Source organism: Tribolium castaneum, chromosome 4 (assembly GCF_031307605.1).
Source record: "Tribolium castaneum strain GA2 chromosome 4, icTriCast1.1, whole genome shotgun sequence".
In the NCBI taxonomy this organism is placed as follows: domain Eukaryota; kingdom Metazoa; phylum Arthropoda; class Insecta; order Coleoptera; family Tenebrionidae; genus Tribolium; species Tribolium castaneum.
This window is the reverse complement of record NC_087397.1, coordinates 6811483-6831474: the sequence shown is the minus strand read 5'-3', so window position 1 is coordinate 6831474 and position 19992 is coordinate 6811483. Positions and strand designations below refer to the sequence as shown.

Below are 19992 nucleotides of genomic sequence, written 5' to 3'. Positions count from 1 at the left end.
ATGTCAGCACTTTTTCAACCTAAAACACAAATTTTTGAAAAAGTTCGTCCAAGTTTAGTTCAGCTTTAGCAAAAGTAAGCTTTTCACGTGGGTACTAGGTATTATTGTTGATTTTTTAGGAATAAACTTATTTATTTCGCAAATTTAAAAAAAAAAAATTCAAAAACATCAATCTCAAAAAACTGTACAGCTCTAATGCGCAAAATTTTGGAGTAAATTAACCTTGTAAACCTTGTGGCCTTCAATAAAATCGTTGATACAGACTGAAGAAATTTCTGGTTTTAAAATACAGTCTTTTCTTCAAACTTTTACTAAAAATAGGATTTGCTAAGGATTTTTAATGTTTACTTTTCCATCACTTGTTTTAAATAAAAAAAGTTTCGATTTTTGACACTCATTAGCTACGGATAACTGTGTGATTATTAGCAGCTGACAAATTTGAAAGCAATTTTTTAAGCTCACTCGCTTTTTGAATTTTTTGGCATTGGTGTTGTTTTCACAAAGATAACGGATTTTGGTGTAGGAATTTTCCTTGGGCAGGCTCTGTTGGTACCCCGATCGGCATATACCTCCGCACCCATTTGTCCTTTGCGTACTTTTTCCCACATGTTCGTTGTAAAAGAGTCGAGCACAAGCCCATAAATGTGCACAATTAATCATAATATCATGCACAAGATGTAAAAGATGTAGTCTTACGATATCGGTGCGTCGTAATTAATCATTTCAAATTAGATACCACTATTACAATTCGTAACAGCTGCTAATTACCATCAAAACAATATCACATCTCTGCATTATAAAACGCACCAACAAATGATTGATGTCTTGTAGATAATCAAACCGGCGTCACAATTTCCCGATTTTGCCTGTTGCACACACCAAATGCCTTCGCGATGAATTATTATCAACAAGAAAAAAATAACGACAAACGATTTATTAATCACGCTCTTAAATAGCATGTAATGCTAAATGCGTATTAATTACCCCAACCTTTCTGTACCGACATAAATCGCAATGCTAAATGGCGCCCCGGATCGACCAATACTCGATTTGTGCAATCTCGGACTCAAAAATTTGCAAGCTGTTGTAGGACTGCATGCTAACGTATTGATGTGTTTCCGGACACGCAAAGCGCTCATTACATGCATTTCCGTTTCTCTTTCTCATATTGTTTCGACTCCCTACAGGCTACTTGTGCTTTTAATTTTCAACTAATGTCGTTTAGGGCTGAATACACTCCCGGACCAGACCCAATTCCTACACTCGACTCTTTCACAATACGCGATAAATCGCCAGGTAGTGACGCAAGCTGGCAACGCATTTTTCTGCGATAAAAGTCAAGGAACAAATTCTTCATCCAACTGTAGCAACATACGAGGAATTGACCCACTTGCAGCATAAATAATGTCTTTCTTCGCATTAATTAATTTTTAATGGAACGGGATTAAAACGTTGTGCATATGCGGCGATTCAAGTAAAATCGTTATACTCACTTGTGCATTTTTAATTCTAATTATGTTTTAATTTATAAATAAAAAATTTAAACAGACGCTTTAGTGCTCATAATGACGGCATTAACGACAGTTTATTTCGAGTTTGAAAAGAGCTAGTAATTACAAAATAATCAAGACATTTCATGGTTAACGACAGGCTTTACTTATTCAAAAAAATCAAAAAGCTGGACAAGTTTTCCCTCAGAGAAAAAAAAATAGTAACTAATACTCGAAAAAAAGTTTCTATTACTACTGTAGTAGTAAAATAGATTTCAACTATTTTGTGGAGTAATTTTTAATAGTACGAAATAGTTTTTATAAATTCGTGATTATTGCACCTAACTAGTGTTAAACCAACAATATTTGTATAATACAGGGTTTACCTCAAATTGTTAAATAATTAATTACTTATTAATTTAATTTTTAAGTCGTAGATATTACCCCATGCTTCACCTAAAATTATTTTTAAATATACAGAGTGTTTCAGAAAACAGCTACAGTACAAATGTATGTTTTTTTTAATGGAACACTCCAAATTTTATTTCATTTTAGCTTTTAATATTAATGATTTTGATTTAAACTTTATTAGTCGATTTAGCTTAGTTTTTGTTTCTTTGATTTTTTTGACTAAAACACACTTTGAAAAAATATTACATTAAAACTAAAAATTCTAGGATAATCAGACTGTCATTCATCACATTAAAGAGGAAAGTTCAAAATTAAATCTTTATCAATAATTGTTTAGAGCATGTTAACTAGGAAAGCAGAAAAAATTTAAATTAGTTAAATGTTGAAAACTTGAAAAAGTTAAATGGAACATCATATTTTTTGTTGTTGCTTCTCAGAGAATAAAAACGGCATGTTTCAAATGTCTAAAGATAATAATTAAAAACACATTTGACTTTAAAAATTAAGTTTATATCTGGATTTATAAATTCGCCATAAATATTAAAATTTTGTTTATTTCACTGTACAATAAATGACGAATAATGGCCTAAGGGTAACATTAAGTTATTATTAGCTGAAAATTTTATTTCTTGTCTTCTGAAACAATAGTTAATAATTTTTAATATTTAAAGTTAAATAATAAATGTAAAGTTAATTTGTTATTGCTTTTAGATAAACAGTTTAATGATCTTTTACATGCAGAAATAAAAAATATTTTTTTAAGTTAACTTACTTTTAACCAACATCTTAATTTTTTTATTATCTTTAATACAGTGAGCAAAAAAATACATTAAAGTTTGAACATTCTTTTTTAAGGTGATAAATGTCCCACTATTCTAAAAATCTTAGTTTTTATGCAACATATTTTTAAAAAGAGCGTGTTTTTGTTAAAAAATAAAATATTTTAAAATCAATCAATTAAATTTTAGAATAAAATGATTCGTTTTCAAAGCTAAATCAAAAAATGCAAAAAAATATAGGATGTTTTATTAAAAAAAAACAAAGTTTGTATCGTAACTCATTTTCGAAATAGTCTGTATGTTTGAAAACAATTGAAAAAAGAGAGGATTTGTGTCTACAGCTTATGGAAAAAAATAATAAATTTTTTAGTATTTAGAGGTAAATAATGGGCTTTACCAATTCGCTGGAATACCCGGTACATATCACTACAGTAGATGTTACTGTTAGGGCGATTGGCAGTTAAAGTGATTAAAAATGATTAAAAACTTTACCTATGAAATTTGAACGTAATGTGGGGCTTAATTTAAACTGTGAATGTCTTCAAACTGGCAGATCCGTTAAAATAATGTGCAAAAAGGCTTCGAATTCAAAAATAATAAAACACACAAATATAAAATCTAAAAATATATATATATACTTTCGGTTCACTTTGATAAAAACCACTGTGGTGCAAATGACTAACCTGTTACCATGACAACTCATATAAAAGTAGATGCCACCACAATGGTTTTTATGAAAGTGAACCGAATATATATAACAATATAAAAAAAATTACGCAAATATAAAACACAAATTAGAACAAATTCTACATTTTCCCGAAAAATGCCAAAAATCAAGTAAAAAGCTAATTTCAAGATTTGAGAGAGAAACTAAAATATATAGTCATTTGGATAAAGCAGCACATTGCATTTGAATTCCATAGTCAATTTTTTCAGCAACCATTCTTGTATTTTGAACCAGTAATTTATTATTACCGTCATTGTCAATCACGCTTCTTTAAATGGACCTTCCGTTGCTTAGAACTCTTACATGAGACTTACTTTTATAGTGGTGAGTATAACAGCTAAATTGTGATTAAGTTGGAATATAATATTTTGTAGAAGTGAATTTTACACCTACAATTATTTACTGTTTTACTATTTTTCTATTCACTTGCTTCGTAAAAAGAGTTTAACTTACTATTTGTTATTAGTAACAATTACACTTCTAATGATAATATCAACTACCTTATAACATATTTAAGAGTTGCATACTGTACTTTTTCTACAACTTTAAATGGAGTACTAACAAACCCCTCGTTTTTGTGCGTGTTATCGGTTTTGGTTTGCCATCCGAGTTAATGAATAAAGTTGGTTATGAAAAAAGTTGCGGTAATTCCATTCGGATGTAGATGGTGGAATAGTGGGTCCGCATCAGCGGTAAGCGGAAAGAAATTCAATTGATCTTGTCCAGCGATGTCGGGTGATCCATCTTCGTCAGAAGCGTCGGGACGGGCGCCAGCGTCGAGCGTCGAAACGGTGCCTCTATTGAGACGTTATGAATTTATTATCATAAGTCTGATGAAGCAAAGTAAATATTTGCGCACGGGACGATTTGTTACACTCGGCATAATTATGAGCGGGCGTTTTTGCCCCGAAATTCGGAAATAGAGTGGGTGAAAGGTTGTCGGAAGGAGCGAACCTTGAGTGATGTCCCGCCAGCGGGATTCGATCGAAACGACGACTTTTAATTAGTTTCACTTCAGTTACTGCATTCTCGAGCCCGCAAAAACTAACGCTGGTCAGAAATTGGCAGTCGAGCGTGGCACAACCACCGCAAATGTTTGTAATGAATCGTGTAATGACACGTTAGACGAGACATGCGTCGACTTGGACCAATTACAATCGGACGGGATGACACTCTTGGTGCTTCCCCAAAACAAACAAGGCCTAAAATAAGCGCGCTGAATAAATACTAAGCATTGTGCGCGTTATTTGATTTGGCAGTGCGTCTTTGAGGGAGAGCTCAAGAATGCCATCTCCCATGATATCGTTGGCAGATACTTCTACCGTTGCCGTGTTAATGGCATGTCGCTCGTTTTAATAGAAACATAAGTAAGCATTTATGATCCGTAACACCGGTCCGTGCTGTTCTGCCGTTCTTTAAGATCTGATACACCGCTGCGAACCCACATCCAAGGAGAAAATTAGAATCGTACTGTTCAAACAGCTGACTTTCTTTCTTTAGCCAAATAAAAACCAATAGGATGGCTTTTCAGACTTATCGTCGCGTCTCTCAAATGATGAATGTGCCGTTCTATGATGCGACTCATGCATTCAAATTTATGTTCATCCGTTTGAAGAAACCCTCCAGACGAGAAACTTTAATTAATTTATTAATATCACACATTTCCAAATAAAAAATTACTATTATTGTTACAAGTGTTTTTCTTTGATGACTCGAGACCACACACAATTGAGTTTTAAAAACTTAAAGCGAACATTAATTTTAGTCGATCTTTGATTTTGATGAAGTCATCGATGGACAAGTGATAACAATAATGGTATGACAGGCTTACGTTGTCAAACATTCTGGAATCTGATCTCGCCAGTAAAAATGTAGTTCATACTATTAATCACGGGGTATTGTACTTGCAGTGGCGGCTCGTCTGGCACGAGATTAATCGAAATGCTAAATTGCTCCTAGCATGAATTAATAAACAATACTTAAGATTCTGTAAAAACAATACCATATTTTTATAGTAATTAATAATACGAGTGCGAAAACACAAGCTTAAAGTTCGAGGGCTGTCGTTAAGCAACGAGCGTAAGCGAGTTGCATACTTACACACACATGAGTACTGTAAGCGTTTTCGCATAAGTGTTACTCAAAATTTTTTTGATGGAACATTTAATTTCAAACACGACGCTACGAAAGCGGGTTTTAAAATAGTGAAAAAATTAATTTAAAACATGTTGATTTTAGAAAGTTAGCTTAAAATGATACTAACAAAAAATAAGTATTTAAAAGGCCTAGAGATTAAAAGTGTTTCAAAGACAAACGACATCAGTTCTGTCTTGAATTCAAATTTTAAAGCTGCTTGTATTCTAGCTACGTTTTCTTTGTACACCATAAAGTTTTACAACAAATAAAGTAAGCAACCCTTCCGATAAAATGTTTTGACAAGGGTGACTCGAAAATATTTACGATACTGATCGGTTCGTCTAAAAGACTACAGCTTGTCTGCAATAAATCACACAATAAGTTTGCCTAAGTGATTAGCTTCGGTATGGGGTAATCGTAAAAATTTATTGATGTACAAAGAAAACGTTGCTACAATAACATTTTTTTTTATTTTTTTTACGTATAAGTGCTCTCTTTGAATGTTTTTGCTGATAAATGAAAACTTGGTTAACTATTTGTTTTATTATAATTGAATAAAATACGTTACATATCGGAAAAACATTATTTTTAAAAAATTTTAGAACTTTTCGGAAGTATCTTAGAAAAGTCACGTAAAAACAATAAAAAAGACTTTTTAAATACGAGTAGGTACGTCATAAATGTTCGGTATAAAGTACTTCTCTTAAGGAAAATCAAGCAACAAAATACCTAACGTATTCCGGTGGGCTATTTTATTGATATAAATTCCATTTCAAACAAATCAAACTTTGAAAAAATGTCAGTAATTTAAATAATCTATCCTGTTTGCTAAAAAAATGTGTTTTACTAAAGGTTTAGAACAGGATACAGATTAAGAGTCAAGACTACGGATATTTAAGTACTAGGATGTGTTACGACGTAAAAATAGAAGGTCTCGGTTCTCGTTCGTTCTATTATGTCACTAGATGAAACAATTCTTAGCTCGACAAAGCAATAAAATAAAAAACGGCTATACTGAACACGAGACAAATAAAAAGTTATAAGCGGATAGACATATAAATAATGTAAAAAAATATCAAAAATTGTACTAAAAATTTCCGAACTTTAACCAATTAGCCTTCTACTCCGCTCCACCAAAGTTATGGGTACAGATAGTCAAGTTAATCGTTTCGTCTCATAATATCTACTCGTATTTAGATTTCTGTAGGTAGTACTTGAGACTTTATGCGTTACAAATGACTCTTTCAGTCAAATTTTGTAAAAAAAAAAGATTTTTTACAAATAAAAAGCGATGGTAAACTCTCTCCGATATAAGGTTTGTTAGGGTCAGTTTACAGAAAGAGTATTAAAATTTACTACACTTTGAGTGGCATACAAGAAGTTTTTTCAAATTTTTATTGGTTAAATTAACTTAAATAACTAAAAGTAAAATAAGATAATGTAGAAACAGTCGTTTAAAAACAGTTAAAACTGTCACTTTTAGTAGCTTTGTAAGCGGATTTCTGCTAGAAAATATCGGAACAAAACAATAGGTTTAGACCTTGAGCCGCCAATGATTTCTTTGTTTATTGAACAGATATTTCGTATGACCGTTCGCGCGATCAGAAAATTTGAACTTCTTCATAAAAGTGCGAGTGCCTCTTTGTGGTTGCGTTAGGAATGCAGTCGAGCAAAACGAAGAAGACGTCCTGGTGTTAGAAGTCAGCAAAAGAACAATCGGAATGAGGAAGCCCCGCATGTTGAGCTAGCCGTCCCATATCAGAAAAATCGCTTATCTCCTTATTGTTGTTCGATTCTCATGTCGCTCCATCCGTTTGAGAAAATCGCTTATCATTTCTGAGCTCGGTGCTCCCGTTGGTCGGCATCTCTTCGAATAGTTGCAAGTAATCCTCCTGAATTTCAACTAACACCGGCGGCCATACCAGCTGTCACTCATGTCACTTGCTTAACTAAGCCTGTCATTGATGGCCAGTCAAGCTCCGCCATGAGTGTGCGAATATGAGTAATGAAGTAAAGAGTTTGCCGCCCTGACCCCAACTCTTTCCCAATTATTTCGCCGATAATTGATCTGGAAGTGGTTAGGCGCTCGTCTACAGCTCCACGGTATGCGCTTTACCGTTCGTCTACTCTTCTTTTCACAATTTGGCATTTGTACGAAATATAATCCATCAACGTCAACAGTCGGGTTGTTTTCTCTCAGCCGCCCTGTCGGATCGCCCTCGCACCTCACCCCCGGCGTCCCTCGACAATCCGACAATAACCTACTGGTATGGATGGACGATTTTTGTCATTTATTATTGGCTCGCCGGATTGATTTTTCCACTGTGTGGAGTCGCTATGATGTGTTAATCACACAATGCCAACAAAAAAACCTAAACTCCAACGAAACTCTTTGCAATGTAAAGGAAAAATCAGACAGAACATCAAATACAAAAAATAATTCGGAACAATAACACTAATTTACAACGTTTTTTTACCAATGTGTTTCAGTAGAATAATAATTAACCCTAATTCTAATATTGAAGTCGAAAAAATTAGAACGTCAAGTTTTTTAAATATTCATTCTAAAGTACAATGTGTTTTCAAATGATTCTCATCTAGTCGTCTGTGAATTTCTCATGTAAAATCAAAAATGGCGCTTTATAGAACGTTTACTTTTTGATCGCTTAAGTTTCCCAAGTTTTATTAGGATAATTTTACCACAAACAAAACACAAGTTTTCTGGGCTTAATCTACATTTACTTTAACAATTATGTTATTAAAGAAACAACAAATGCCAAAAGCAAATTCTCAAAACTCTTGGTGAAAATATTAAAAAAAACTAGACGTGATAGACAAATATGTTAGTTATCAGCGAGTAAAAGAATTGTAAAATGATTTTTTAACCAGTGTAATTGATTGAGCGGTGATGGTTGAACGTTTGTAAATAGTTAATAAAATGTAGATCCAGCGCTCGCGCAATTTATTACAAATAGGCTATCGCACAATACATCATGCGTCCAAGTGGCCGGTGTTAGTGTGAGTTATGAATGTATGGGTATACAGTTGCTGTATATGATTAGGGCAAAGTCATTAATAACGATTCGGTCAAGAAAATTATATATTTTATCCACAAACTGTCATGACGTCATTATTCATGATATTCCATCAATCTCCTCACAATAATATTAATTAATTTTCCATGCCGTCATGTTTTAAATATCAATTTCTGGCACATCTGACCCCAAGCGACCGACTTTTCCTCAATTAAAAATCCGCATATACTCCACAATCACACCCACGCCTGCATAGCCGACGATTCTTCAAACCCATCCCCATGACGTCCGACCCACGTCGCAAAAGGGTTACTTTCCGTTTCTTTTGAAACGCAGTTATGTCGTAAATCAACACTTGTAAACATTTACGGTAAAATTTTACGGTTTGGGGGTCGTAAAGCGGCGATCTTTCGTGATGATCGATGTATAAGTCGAGTTTAAACAATCCTGTCGTCTGATGCAATCTATTAACACCCGGAATGATCGCTAAATGTTGCGCACCGAATTTCACCCAACAATGATTGACAGCGAGGGCCGGCACGATGATTAACGAGATGTTTCACAAAATGACGGTTTCTGAACTCACTTTCCTCCCTCACCGGCAAAATGCGCGCGTAAACATGCACCAAGGGATGTTTTATTTTAATCGATAATTCCAAGGACCGAGCGATCCTTCAATAAGAAAACACACGGTTTTGGTTCATTTGTACACAGAAAAAAAAATTATTTAGTTCAAAGAAATTTGATGTTTCTATACAGACTGTTCCGTTGTCCACATTAGACATACTGAAAGTTTTGATAATGGTATTTATATGAAAATTAATGAACAGCCATATCTCGTTGGTCGCTGTTGAACCAAAATATTTTTAAATAGCAGCACTTCTGGTTATACCGGAATTCGCTATCAACTTTTTTATTTTAAGTGTGAAGATATGTTTTTTATGAGTTTTTGAATTTTTTGAGTTATTTCAAAAAGATTCTTATCAGCTTTTTTATATCAAAATTTAGCCCTTTTCGAAATATTCAGGATTTTTTGAAAAATTTTATATTTGCATTTTTCATTCAAAAATCGATATCTCTGCCATTTCTAGAGTTTTAGAAACCGTATTTGGAATGTCAAATAGGAAAGCTTATGTCTTTCCTTCAGTGTAATCAAAACTGAAAAAAAGGTTTACGAACTCTAAAATCTTAACGTTATTTTTGGACAATTTCTACAAGCTATAAGTTAATTTTTTCAAATGGGAAATGTAAACACCAATAAAAAATCTAAACATTCTGTTTTGAAGCCAAAAATGATTACAAATTTTTTAAAAACGGCAGAGTTATCGACTTTTGAAGTCTAAGATGTGAATCGAATACTTTTCAAAATATTCTAATTATTTTGAGGTATAGGAAAATTTGATAAAAACTTACTTAAAAATAACTCAAATAATCCAAAAATGTAGTAGAAAACTGTTTTTTATTTAAAATTAGAAAGATGATAACGACTTCCGGGATAACCGAAAGTGTCGCTGTGTTGAAAATATTTTCAATAATTAAGAACTAACCAATTATTAATTTATAATTATATAAATATAAATTATTATATAAATTTTTAGATGATTATGATTATTAGAACTTCCAATACTTCTAATGTGGAATTTAGACGGAATATGGACAAGGAAATATGTATTTGTTTATTGAGTTTTATTTATTTGTGTTTATTGAAACAATAATTTTTTTTAATTTTTAATTTAATTTTTTTAATTTTAAATAAAACTTTAGTTTTTATTTTAAAAAACATTTACCTACTTTCAATACACAAAAATGTTATTGGGTTCAATTTATTTGATTCTACAAGATATCTCACTGTTTCAATAACTTGAGGGGTTCCTTTAAAAAAAATTCTAATAAAATTATCAAATTGTTTGTCTTAATAAATAGTAATTTTTCAATGAAAAAATGTAAAAAACACTGTTTTGAAAGAAAGTTTCAATCTAATAAAAAATTAACGGTATACATTGATACGAGTACATAGAAAATTTTCCAAAAAATTTCTATATTTTGATTATAAAATTAGTTCAGTGCCATCTCTACTGCAATGTACATTTAGAACATTTTATTTAAAAGGTCATTTTTACACACTATGACCTATTTGGAAGTACAACTATTTTTGAAATCTAGTTTAATTTTATAACACTGCATGTAAAAATTAAAACAAACAACAAATAAAGACTTCAATAACAAGTAGAATGTATTTTCAATTACCTTTATATACTTTATGATAACAAATTTAGGAGTATCGTGAAAAGAGTATCAGGTGAAATTGATTTAAGCAACTATTTCTTTACGTCAAAATTATTTTGCATTGAAATAAAGAAATAAATGCATTACTTTTATCAAATATTTCGGTCTACTTAGCCCAAAATTACATTTTCTTCTAATAAATAACATTTAGTTAATTGAAATACGTGCGATTCAAATAAACACAAATAGTAAAATTATAGAAGTGCCTTTCCCTGTGTATAGGCGATTCCTCCCTCGAGGCAAGGGAAGAAGGTTTATTAGGCAAATTACCACCGCAAGGGCTCTTGAACTGTTGCTCAGCGGAGCGAAAAAACATTTATTCTATTATAGGTGTCGCGTTATGAAATAATTCGGTCTGATAGCTGTATCGCAATAAAAGCAATCAACCCAAAAATGCCCTACAGTGGGCGAATATATTAAAAGTGACGGTAAACCACCCCCCGATCTGTGCACAGGAACAATAGCCCCGATCGGGCCGATAGTGATTGGTTCCTGTTCTGCTATCGACTACTGAATCTCATTATATTGGTACACACACGCATCTCTATTGTTGCAAGCTCTGCATAGGGGAAAGTCACACATGAGGTTAGACTGTGACCTGTGAAATTTTTAACTAGCGTCTCTATCAGCATAAGTGAGCGTTAAACTCTTGTAAATCACTTCCCGACGTAAAGTCGGAGATTTGTTCCAGAGCGTTGTAAAAGCGTATAATGGCTTGTTGGACGTTCTCGGAAGGTCCGTCGTGGCCTATATTTTTTACGGTACGCAGGTAGTACCAAGACTGACCGTATCACGAGGTCACAAGAATCACATTCTATAACGGCAATAAATAAGATGAAAAAGCGGCGAATGGTCGGGGGTGGGTGCTTGCACAGGGCAGCTGGCGAAATAAAAGAGCTGCGACAAACCTTAGGGGGTCGCAACCCCTCCCGACTTTTGGGGGAATACTTGACAATGTTAACATTTAGCCGAACGTGCCTGGACAAGGACAACTTAGTCGCAATTCCATTTTTGACCAAGTTGGAAGTGCAGTGCAAGATGAATCTATCGGCTCAGTTTAGTGACTATTGGACAAACTCCTTCTACCAAAACTACAAAACCAACCCGTTCTTGGCCAGTGACTGTGACAAAAACCAAAACACCGAACAGAACTATACCCACAATAATGAAATGTACCACCGTGTCAAGGAAGAACCGATCTACGAAAGCTGCAGGTTTTCCATTAATCAACCATATTTAAACCATTTTGATAATTCCGTCACGCCGATGGTAAATCACGACTTCACCCAACATCTGAGTCAGTACGACACCTGTCAGCAAGGTATTTATCCCGAAAATAAAACCCTAATTAATGAAACAAGCCTCCAACTCGATGAAAATAAATTAGACAAGAAAAACGATGATTCACCCGCTTTACGTGCCCTGTTAACGCGACCACAAGCCAAGAAAACTCCCCCCAATCAATACGAAAACTTCCAGCAATACGACAACAACAATTTCAGTGCTGAGGAAAATAGTGTTAGTGAACCCCCCGCAAATTTCTACCCTTGGATGAAAGCTCACGGTACAAAAGCCCGACTTTTGTGTTCATCCAAAAATTAAAAAATGTTGTAGGTGACTCCTCAGCCACTGGAAACAAACGGACGCGGCAGACCTACACCCGTTACCAAACCCTCGAGCTCGAGAAAGAGTTTCATTTCAACAAATATCTGACAAGACGCCGCCGAATCGAAATCGCCGAATCTTTGCGTCTGACTGAGCGCCAAATCAAAATTTGGTTCCAAAATCGGCGAATGAAAGCGAAAAAGGACACAAAGTTCACCGAGCAGAGTGTAACGTCCACTTTTGACTTTCTCTCTCTTCACCCAGCGGAGACTTCAATGAACGATGCGAACAGGAACGACTGTGCCAAACCCTTGACCCAAATTAGGAATATTCCGGGGCCCCCGGAAACGCCTTAGATTCGCCTACGTGACACGAACCGGAGCAAATATCAAAAAATTGATTGTAAATACGTGGATTAGTTTATTTTGCGTGAAAGTCACTAATTGTAGTTAATTTGTGTATAGAGAGTTTGAATAAAAGGATAAGTCGTCGGCTAACCCTTTATGGCTCCCTTGAGACACCCACCCTTTCAATATTATGACAGGCGATATTCGCCGATTCCAGCATTTCGTTTCATCCCTCCGAAGAGAGAAAGTTGGGGTTCGGGCTTGCAGCTGCATTTCAGGTAAGCATGCGCATCTGTAGCATCAAACATGGCTGATCTAATAAGATAACCGAAAGCGGTGTGTTGATAAATTTGCTTTGTTTTTAGTGCTGGATGGCTAAATAGATACGTTTGCGGTATGTAGACTTATTTGTTACTTGTAGGTAGATTAGATCGGTTTCGCGTGATGAATCTGAAGGATCAATTTTTATGCGGGAATTATTTAAAGCGTGCTTAATTGTCTACGTGTTGATTTTATTAGTTTGATGATGGTTATCGTGTGTTGGGTTAGAGGTTTCAGCACCTGAAGTTGTGGCCTTGAGAATAATTACTTTCTACCGGTTTTTCGGAAAATTGATGGGAAATTGAGGATGCGCAGAGAGGAGATTTGTCTGTGGTTCTGTCTGGATTTGGAAGTTTTTATTATTGAAATTAAGTATCATTACCATTAATCATAACTGTAACTGATTACGGTTGCGCATAATAACTGTCTTGAAGGTTAAAGTGTTTAAGATACTCGCAACTGCTGAGGATCCAATCAAATTTTTTTATTACCTACTTATTTACAAAACAATAAAAGCAGATTTTATACCGAATTAATCTAGTAAATTTGTACCGTGGTGTTGTTTATAATAAACAATAATTTCTTATCCATTACGTTAATTTTTGTTGTTATGAAACTATATTGTGCCTACTATTTTACGTTTTCAAAAACGATGAAATTTTTGATGTTTAAAAAAAATGCTGTGTAAAATGTAATTTTGCAGAACTCGAACTTGAACTTGAAGCGATCTTTTTTTTATTCACTTAAAACTTGTAAACACTTTTAAAACGAGAATCTATTGTATTAAACAACAATAGGAATTTACTGCCGATGCTTTTAAGAACCTATATTCTCGCATTTAAAATAAATTACGAAAAACTATTTTTTTTATTTTCAATGGCATTTAGAAACAATCTTTGTATCACATTTTATGCTCATTTTTTTAATTTGCTAGCTTTAAAAAATATTGAAAATATTAGGTTTATTTATTGTGTGGTTTACATTTATTTAAATGTTTATTCATTTAATCCATTAAATTAGGTTTTACAAAGTACAAAGCAGCGACTTTATTAATTACTAATTAAACTAATTTTGCCGCTTACTTTGCTATTATTTTTGAAACTAAAGCTGCCGTAGTATTCTAACTGTCAAGGTTTTATAAATTCTAGAATTTTAACCTGTAAGAAAAAATATTCTCTTGTGATTGAAAAACTTAATTTTTTACTTTTAAGTAAAGAAACATTTTCTTTAATATTCTTTTTTTTATATACAGTGTGTATCAGAAATACATGTGTTAATTTCACCACGTAATAAAACTCATCAAATATCTACAACTTTTCTGTATAACATTTTGCAAAATTTTTGTTCATAATTTTTACTGTTTTGTTGTTTTAAATTGTTTAAATTTTCTGTTTCTATCTCTTTTATTTTTGTACCCACAGGCGGTTACATGTGTCAGTATGTTATCTTTTCAAATTTTAAGTAAATTTACGATTTTTTTATTCAAAAATTACAAATAGAAAAGATGTTTTATTTGTTGAGCTCTGTTACCTGTTAAAATTAAGACACGTATTTCTGATACACTCTGTATACCCAATTATTGCGCGAAACAACATTCAAGCATTGTTTGTTTTATGTGTCATTAGAAACAATAAAAAATAAGCAAAAATAACTAAATAACAATAAACTGTACAGTCGGAATTTTGTTACCTCCTGAGCTTTTGCGCCGAAGATAAAATACCTAGGAATGTCAAAAAAAATATTTATATTTATTTGAAAACAGATAACTGAATTATATTTTAATAATAGAATAACGTTTGTACAAACATTATTTCATTCGCATTTTATCAAAGTTTATTCTAAAAATTAAACAAATATCGATTTTTCCTTAATTTTGTTCTGACTCTTATGCACAGGAATTATTTTTTGGTGTCTTTTTGATGTGAAACCATCGTCAAAAAATGCACCCTTGATAAACCATTATCAAACAGAGATGCTCTTAAGAGAGCATTTTTGTCACTATTTCCATTCGTGGAATACACTGTAGGGTACAATAAATTTCGATACGTTTTGCTATAAAACTTTCCATTTAAATCTACCTCTAAAACATAATTGTATTTTCATTTAACAAAGGATTAACATCAATATTACATTTTTTTTTATTTTGTTGCTAATTTTGGCTTGCACTAGATGTTTTTTATTATTGTTTTATTTTATTATTACACTGTTTTTGTACCTATGTATATTATTTAATTTTTTTTGAACTTTTTCTTCAAAAATAGTTGCGAATTTTATCTGCCATCGGAAATTTCAAAAATGGACAAAATACAGAATTATACATCTACCTACATCTATTTATTGAAAAACAGTATTAAATTTTTATGTCTTGAACTGCTTCCAGACGTCTGTTTCGATAATAGCTTTCACGCTATTTTTGTCCATTTTGATACTTAACAGATATTTAAAGTAGTTTTCCGTTAAAAGACAAAAAAATATTTATTTTTCCGAAGCCGAGCTCACCGGGACCTGAGGGTAAATGGTTTTGGGGTGCGCTCTCATTTAAGTCGCTCCTGAGACAGGACATTAAAGTTAATGGTTTTTGAGAAGTAATTGAAAATTTGTATTTTTGAGCGCAGTGTGGAGAGCGGTGTAATTGTGAGTCTTGAAAACAAAAACCGTATTATTAAAGCAACACATGTTGTCTGTCATGCATGCACACATTGTTTGGGTGTAGTCCTATGACCCACATCTTTGCATACCTCGTGCCTGCCCGTACCCATTCGGACATATCAGATTTCGTAACATCACTCCAATTAGCACAATTATATCAAGCAGAGGGTTAAAAGTCTCCAATAAATAATAGTCTGTCAAGAATTTTTTCTATATTTATATTTACAACATCCAAGCTGATATCCGAAGAATGTAAACACGTATAAAAACATAACAAACATAAAAATAGGTTACAATATAAGTGATCAGATATCGGCACAAGCATGTCTACCCTTATATTTAATCGTTCGCCTGACGAACATCATCAATAACGGCTGACAGTTGAACGCAGTGAAAACTGGACCTTTGAGGTGAACATTCGCGATTTTTTGCGATTTTTTTGGCTTAATCTCATTAAGAGCAGGTGTCGGGAGGAAACAAAGGTCAATTATTTCGTTAAAATTATTATTAGGAGCGGCTTTTTGTCGGCCGGACAAACAAATCATCCATCTTGCGGGCTAGCGATTAAATGGGTAAAAATTTTTCGTAAAGACGCCCGTTTGACGAGTTTATTTGTGATTTGTTCCAGAGCTGAAAGTGGCCCTTCATGATAAGAAGCAGATTCGTGATGGACTGATAATGGTCGATCTTTCAATGGGGGAGAGGTAGCTTAATCATCGTTATTGAACTATCTTAATGGTTTGTATTGTCCACCGTTCGATATATCATGTGTGAGCCGTAATGGAATATTTATCTTCCTTTTGGTTTTCCGCTTTATGGTTCCGCCTCAAACAAACATCAATACACCCCAAATTGTTTCGCAACTAGTTAGCCGAGAAATTGTAAATTATTTTTGAATAAATTTTCACCCACTATTGGAAATTTTCTTGCGGCAATTCCTCTCAGATATTGGAAACAGCGCACTTCCATTAGACCAGATGTGCGGCCCGTGAATATGCAGCGTTGGGGTGTGTATTGGTACATAATAGGTTCAGTGACGTGTTCCACTAACCCTGACAGGAGGGTCGCGGGTCGGACAAAGCAAGGGGCGAAGGGAGAGAGTTGGGACCAAGCTCTGATGGATTACCCGGCCACCCTGTCAAACGCAAGATGGATCTGCCATTTTCAAACTTACTCTTTCCCACCAAATACTGCGAATGGATCACCGGATTAACCATGCTTATTGGCTAATCACCGATGGCCGGGGTGTGACCAAACTAGCTTTAAAAAATTACCGAGGTTTCACGAAACTTCAGTAAAACGAAAATTTTATTTAAGCTTAATTTGTTTTTTTTTCTACAAAATTTTCGGAGATTTTTATCACAAATAAAAAATCCCAAAGAAGCTTTACCTATGATTTTATAACCGGCCTTTCAACTAAAATTTTTCTGTCCTTAGCTTATTGAAATACTTGAAACAAAGACAATTAGCCTCGTTATCAAAAAATGAGAATTATTTAAGCGAAAAATTCTACATATCGTTAGTGGTTTTCTGATATTACAGTAATTGATCGGGTATAGACGAACTTATTTTCTAAAAAAATTGTCCTAAACAAATGTAATTTTTTAAAGTGAAATTATTTTACTGCATTAAATGAAAAAAAACGTTTCTATCTTACGGAAATATAAAAATTTTGGTAGGTAGGTATTATTCTACTTTGAAGTAGTACATAGTATAATAAATAATTATTAATTAAGAATAATTCATATCTCTGCTAGGTCTTCAAAAAAAGTAGCAAAATTTACGTAAACTTTAAATAACTTTTGTCAGGGAGTTCGGAAAGACGTCATTTCGAATTTATTATAAAGAAATTGGCAAAAAGACAATTTCGTATTTTAAGGTCAAATAGGTTACAAATAGGTACCACCTACACCTTCCACACATACACGGGTACCTACATACAGAGCGAAAAAAAGTACGAAACTAAGAATTCTTACTTTGCAATAACATCTAAGAATTGTTAGGTTTTGGGTTGGTGTTGACATAGAACCAATGATTTTCTACGATAAGTGCACTAGCTTAACCTGCACAAGCAATAAAAACTAAATTTTGAAAATATTTTAATTTTTTTATTATTTACTACAAAAAAAAAATTGTTAACTTAGCATGCTTGGAAAACAATTTTTACTTAATTCGTTAGGTAATCGTTATTTACCAAACAAGTGCGAGAAGAGATTTTATCTGCGCCGAATACGTCTCCGCGCAACGAGGTTTGTACAATATTTTTTGGAATTTGAATTAAAAAAATAACCGTACCAAAATACATAATAGATGGCGCTTGGTAGTGACTTCAGAAACCACTACTTATTTCGAACATCCTGTCTCGAAACTGATTTTTTGACGCACTTATTCGTATTTTTTATCTAGTAGACCAAATGATGAATATTTTCAAGAAACTATGACATTTTTTTATTTTAATGTCGTTGTCTTAGAACTACGAGTAAGTAATTATTAAAAAATTAGGGGTTGGTATAGAGATACTATTACACTAAATTATTTACAATTTTTTAGTTCTTTCTTAAAAATGAATGGTAGGTACCTAATATTACTTTTTGTTGCAAAACTATTGAAACGACAACGTCGTATTTCCTCTCAAAGTTAACTGTAATAAATTATTTTTTCACTTAAAAAATAAATACTTAGCAAATTTCATTTATAGTTACAATTATAAACAATTACTATTTTACATTTTTATTAATATTTTTACCTTATTTAAAAAACAGAGTATTTACCTATGATACTTTAGGTTACCGTAATTACATATGAGGACAAAAATTACAATATTTTCGGTCACGCGGTGAAATAATTTAACATTTTAACACTGTTAGAAAAACGGGATTATACTTATTAAAATAACAGTTTTATTTGACTAAAAAATGTACACATAAGTAAGTAGTGCACATCCAGTGAATGTTTCTTTGTAAGAAATTCAAGAAATTTTACAAAGCTTGAGGCATGTACCAGATTTTTTTTAGAAATTATATACCAGAATATGATAAATATTTCGTTGTTATAATGTTAATATACAGATGAATGAATTTTTTGTAATAAATGATGTATTTATGGACGTCATTAGTGCACTCTTTTTGTGACTTTGAGGCTTAAAAATTAATTTCTGTTTTTTAGGATAAAAAACGCCTTACAAATTCATCTCATACCTCTTTCAAGTTAGCATTCAGCAAGTGTACTAGCAGATAAATGCAGTATAAACAGTGTGTTAGGGTAAAATTTTTGTGGCTCCTGGCGGCCTTTTTTGGACACAATTTACATTTTTGTTATATTATTTATTTAATTTGCAGTTAATTTCAATAGCAGCTATTGAAATTAAAGTCAAAAATGGTAGACACAAAAAAATCTCGCTTATTATATGTCGTTTATTATATTTATTATAATGCTGAATTTTTAATTTTAGTGTAAATATGCTAAGATACCCACGTCTTTCAAAAAGAACAGAAAATTGTATTTGTTATTGCATAGCGATTAACAGCTCTTGTTAATTTTTTGTTATTTTTCCGAGTCACTGTTCCGCGTAGTTGCGTTGGCCTGACGTTTCATCTGGATGCTTCGTTTTTCATGGGCGCTCCTAGTGTCGCTCTTCTGCCACTTAATTTCAGCACTGATAAAATCAACAAAATTTCCCACTTAACAGTTTTTTTGCATTTTCTTGGTCTCCTTAAAAATCCCACTGATTTATTCCCAAGAACGTCGAGTGAAATTTTTCCGTGATAATGCCCCAATTAGCGTCCCTAATAACGTCCAGAAGAAGAATATGATGTACTATTTTCAGCCTTAATTAGTGTTTTATTAATGAGTTGTGGTTTATTTTGCCATATAAATACCGGATTTACCGACAAACCCATGAATTGCAACGAAATATGCCGCTTTGAGTTATGCATCTCGCTTGTCATTAGAATAAATTATAAACATTATGAATCACATAATTGCGTGAATAATATATTGTGGCGGTTGCGCGCAAATCTCACCTTCGCTGAGTTTAATTTTATTAAAATTAATTACTGCTAATTGGCGAGCTTCCGAAAAAACACAATAGTTTTGTTTGGGAAACTATTTTAAGCCTGGGATGATTAAGCACATGACATTATCAAGGGTTTATGTGATGAAAGAGTATATTTGCTCGGCTTGTAAATATTTTGATTTATACCAGAG

The 19992-nt window shown here is 33.0% G+C and overlaps 1 protein-coding gene across 3 annotated transcripts; it reads left to right on the top strand.

The window, feature by feature from the left end:
* Window positions 1-7096: 7096 nt before the first annotated feature.
* On the top strand, window positions 7097-16700 carry Ftz (fushi tarazu). Of its 3 annotated transcripts, XM_064355977.1 has the most exons (5): window positions 7097-7646; window positions 11833-12185; window positions 12252-12428; window positions 12479-13210; window positions 16415-16700. In XM_064355977.1, the coding sequence occupies exons 2-4, from the start codon at window positions 11903-11905 to the stop codon at window positions 12823-12825; spliced, it is 807 nt and encodes a 268-aa protein (XP_064212047.1). In that variant the 5' UTR covers window positions 7097-7646; window positions 11833-11902; the 3' UTR covers window positions 12826-13210; window positions 16415-16700.
* The last annotated feature ends 3292 nt before the right edge of the window (window positions 16701-19992 follow it).

What these genes read in the sequence shown, in the direction of transcription:
- Ftz (XM_064355976.1), top strand. Translation starts at nt 11,903, where the DNA reads ATGAATCTATCGGCTCAGTTTAGTGACTATTGGACAAACTCCTTCTAC. An exon ending in CCCTTGGATGAAAGCTCACG is followed by an intron (nt 12,429 to 12,478) that starts GTACAAAAGCCC and finishes AAAATGTTGTAG; the next exon opens with GTGACTCCTCAGCCACTGGA.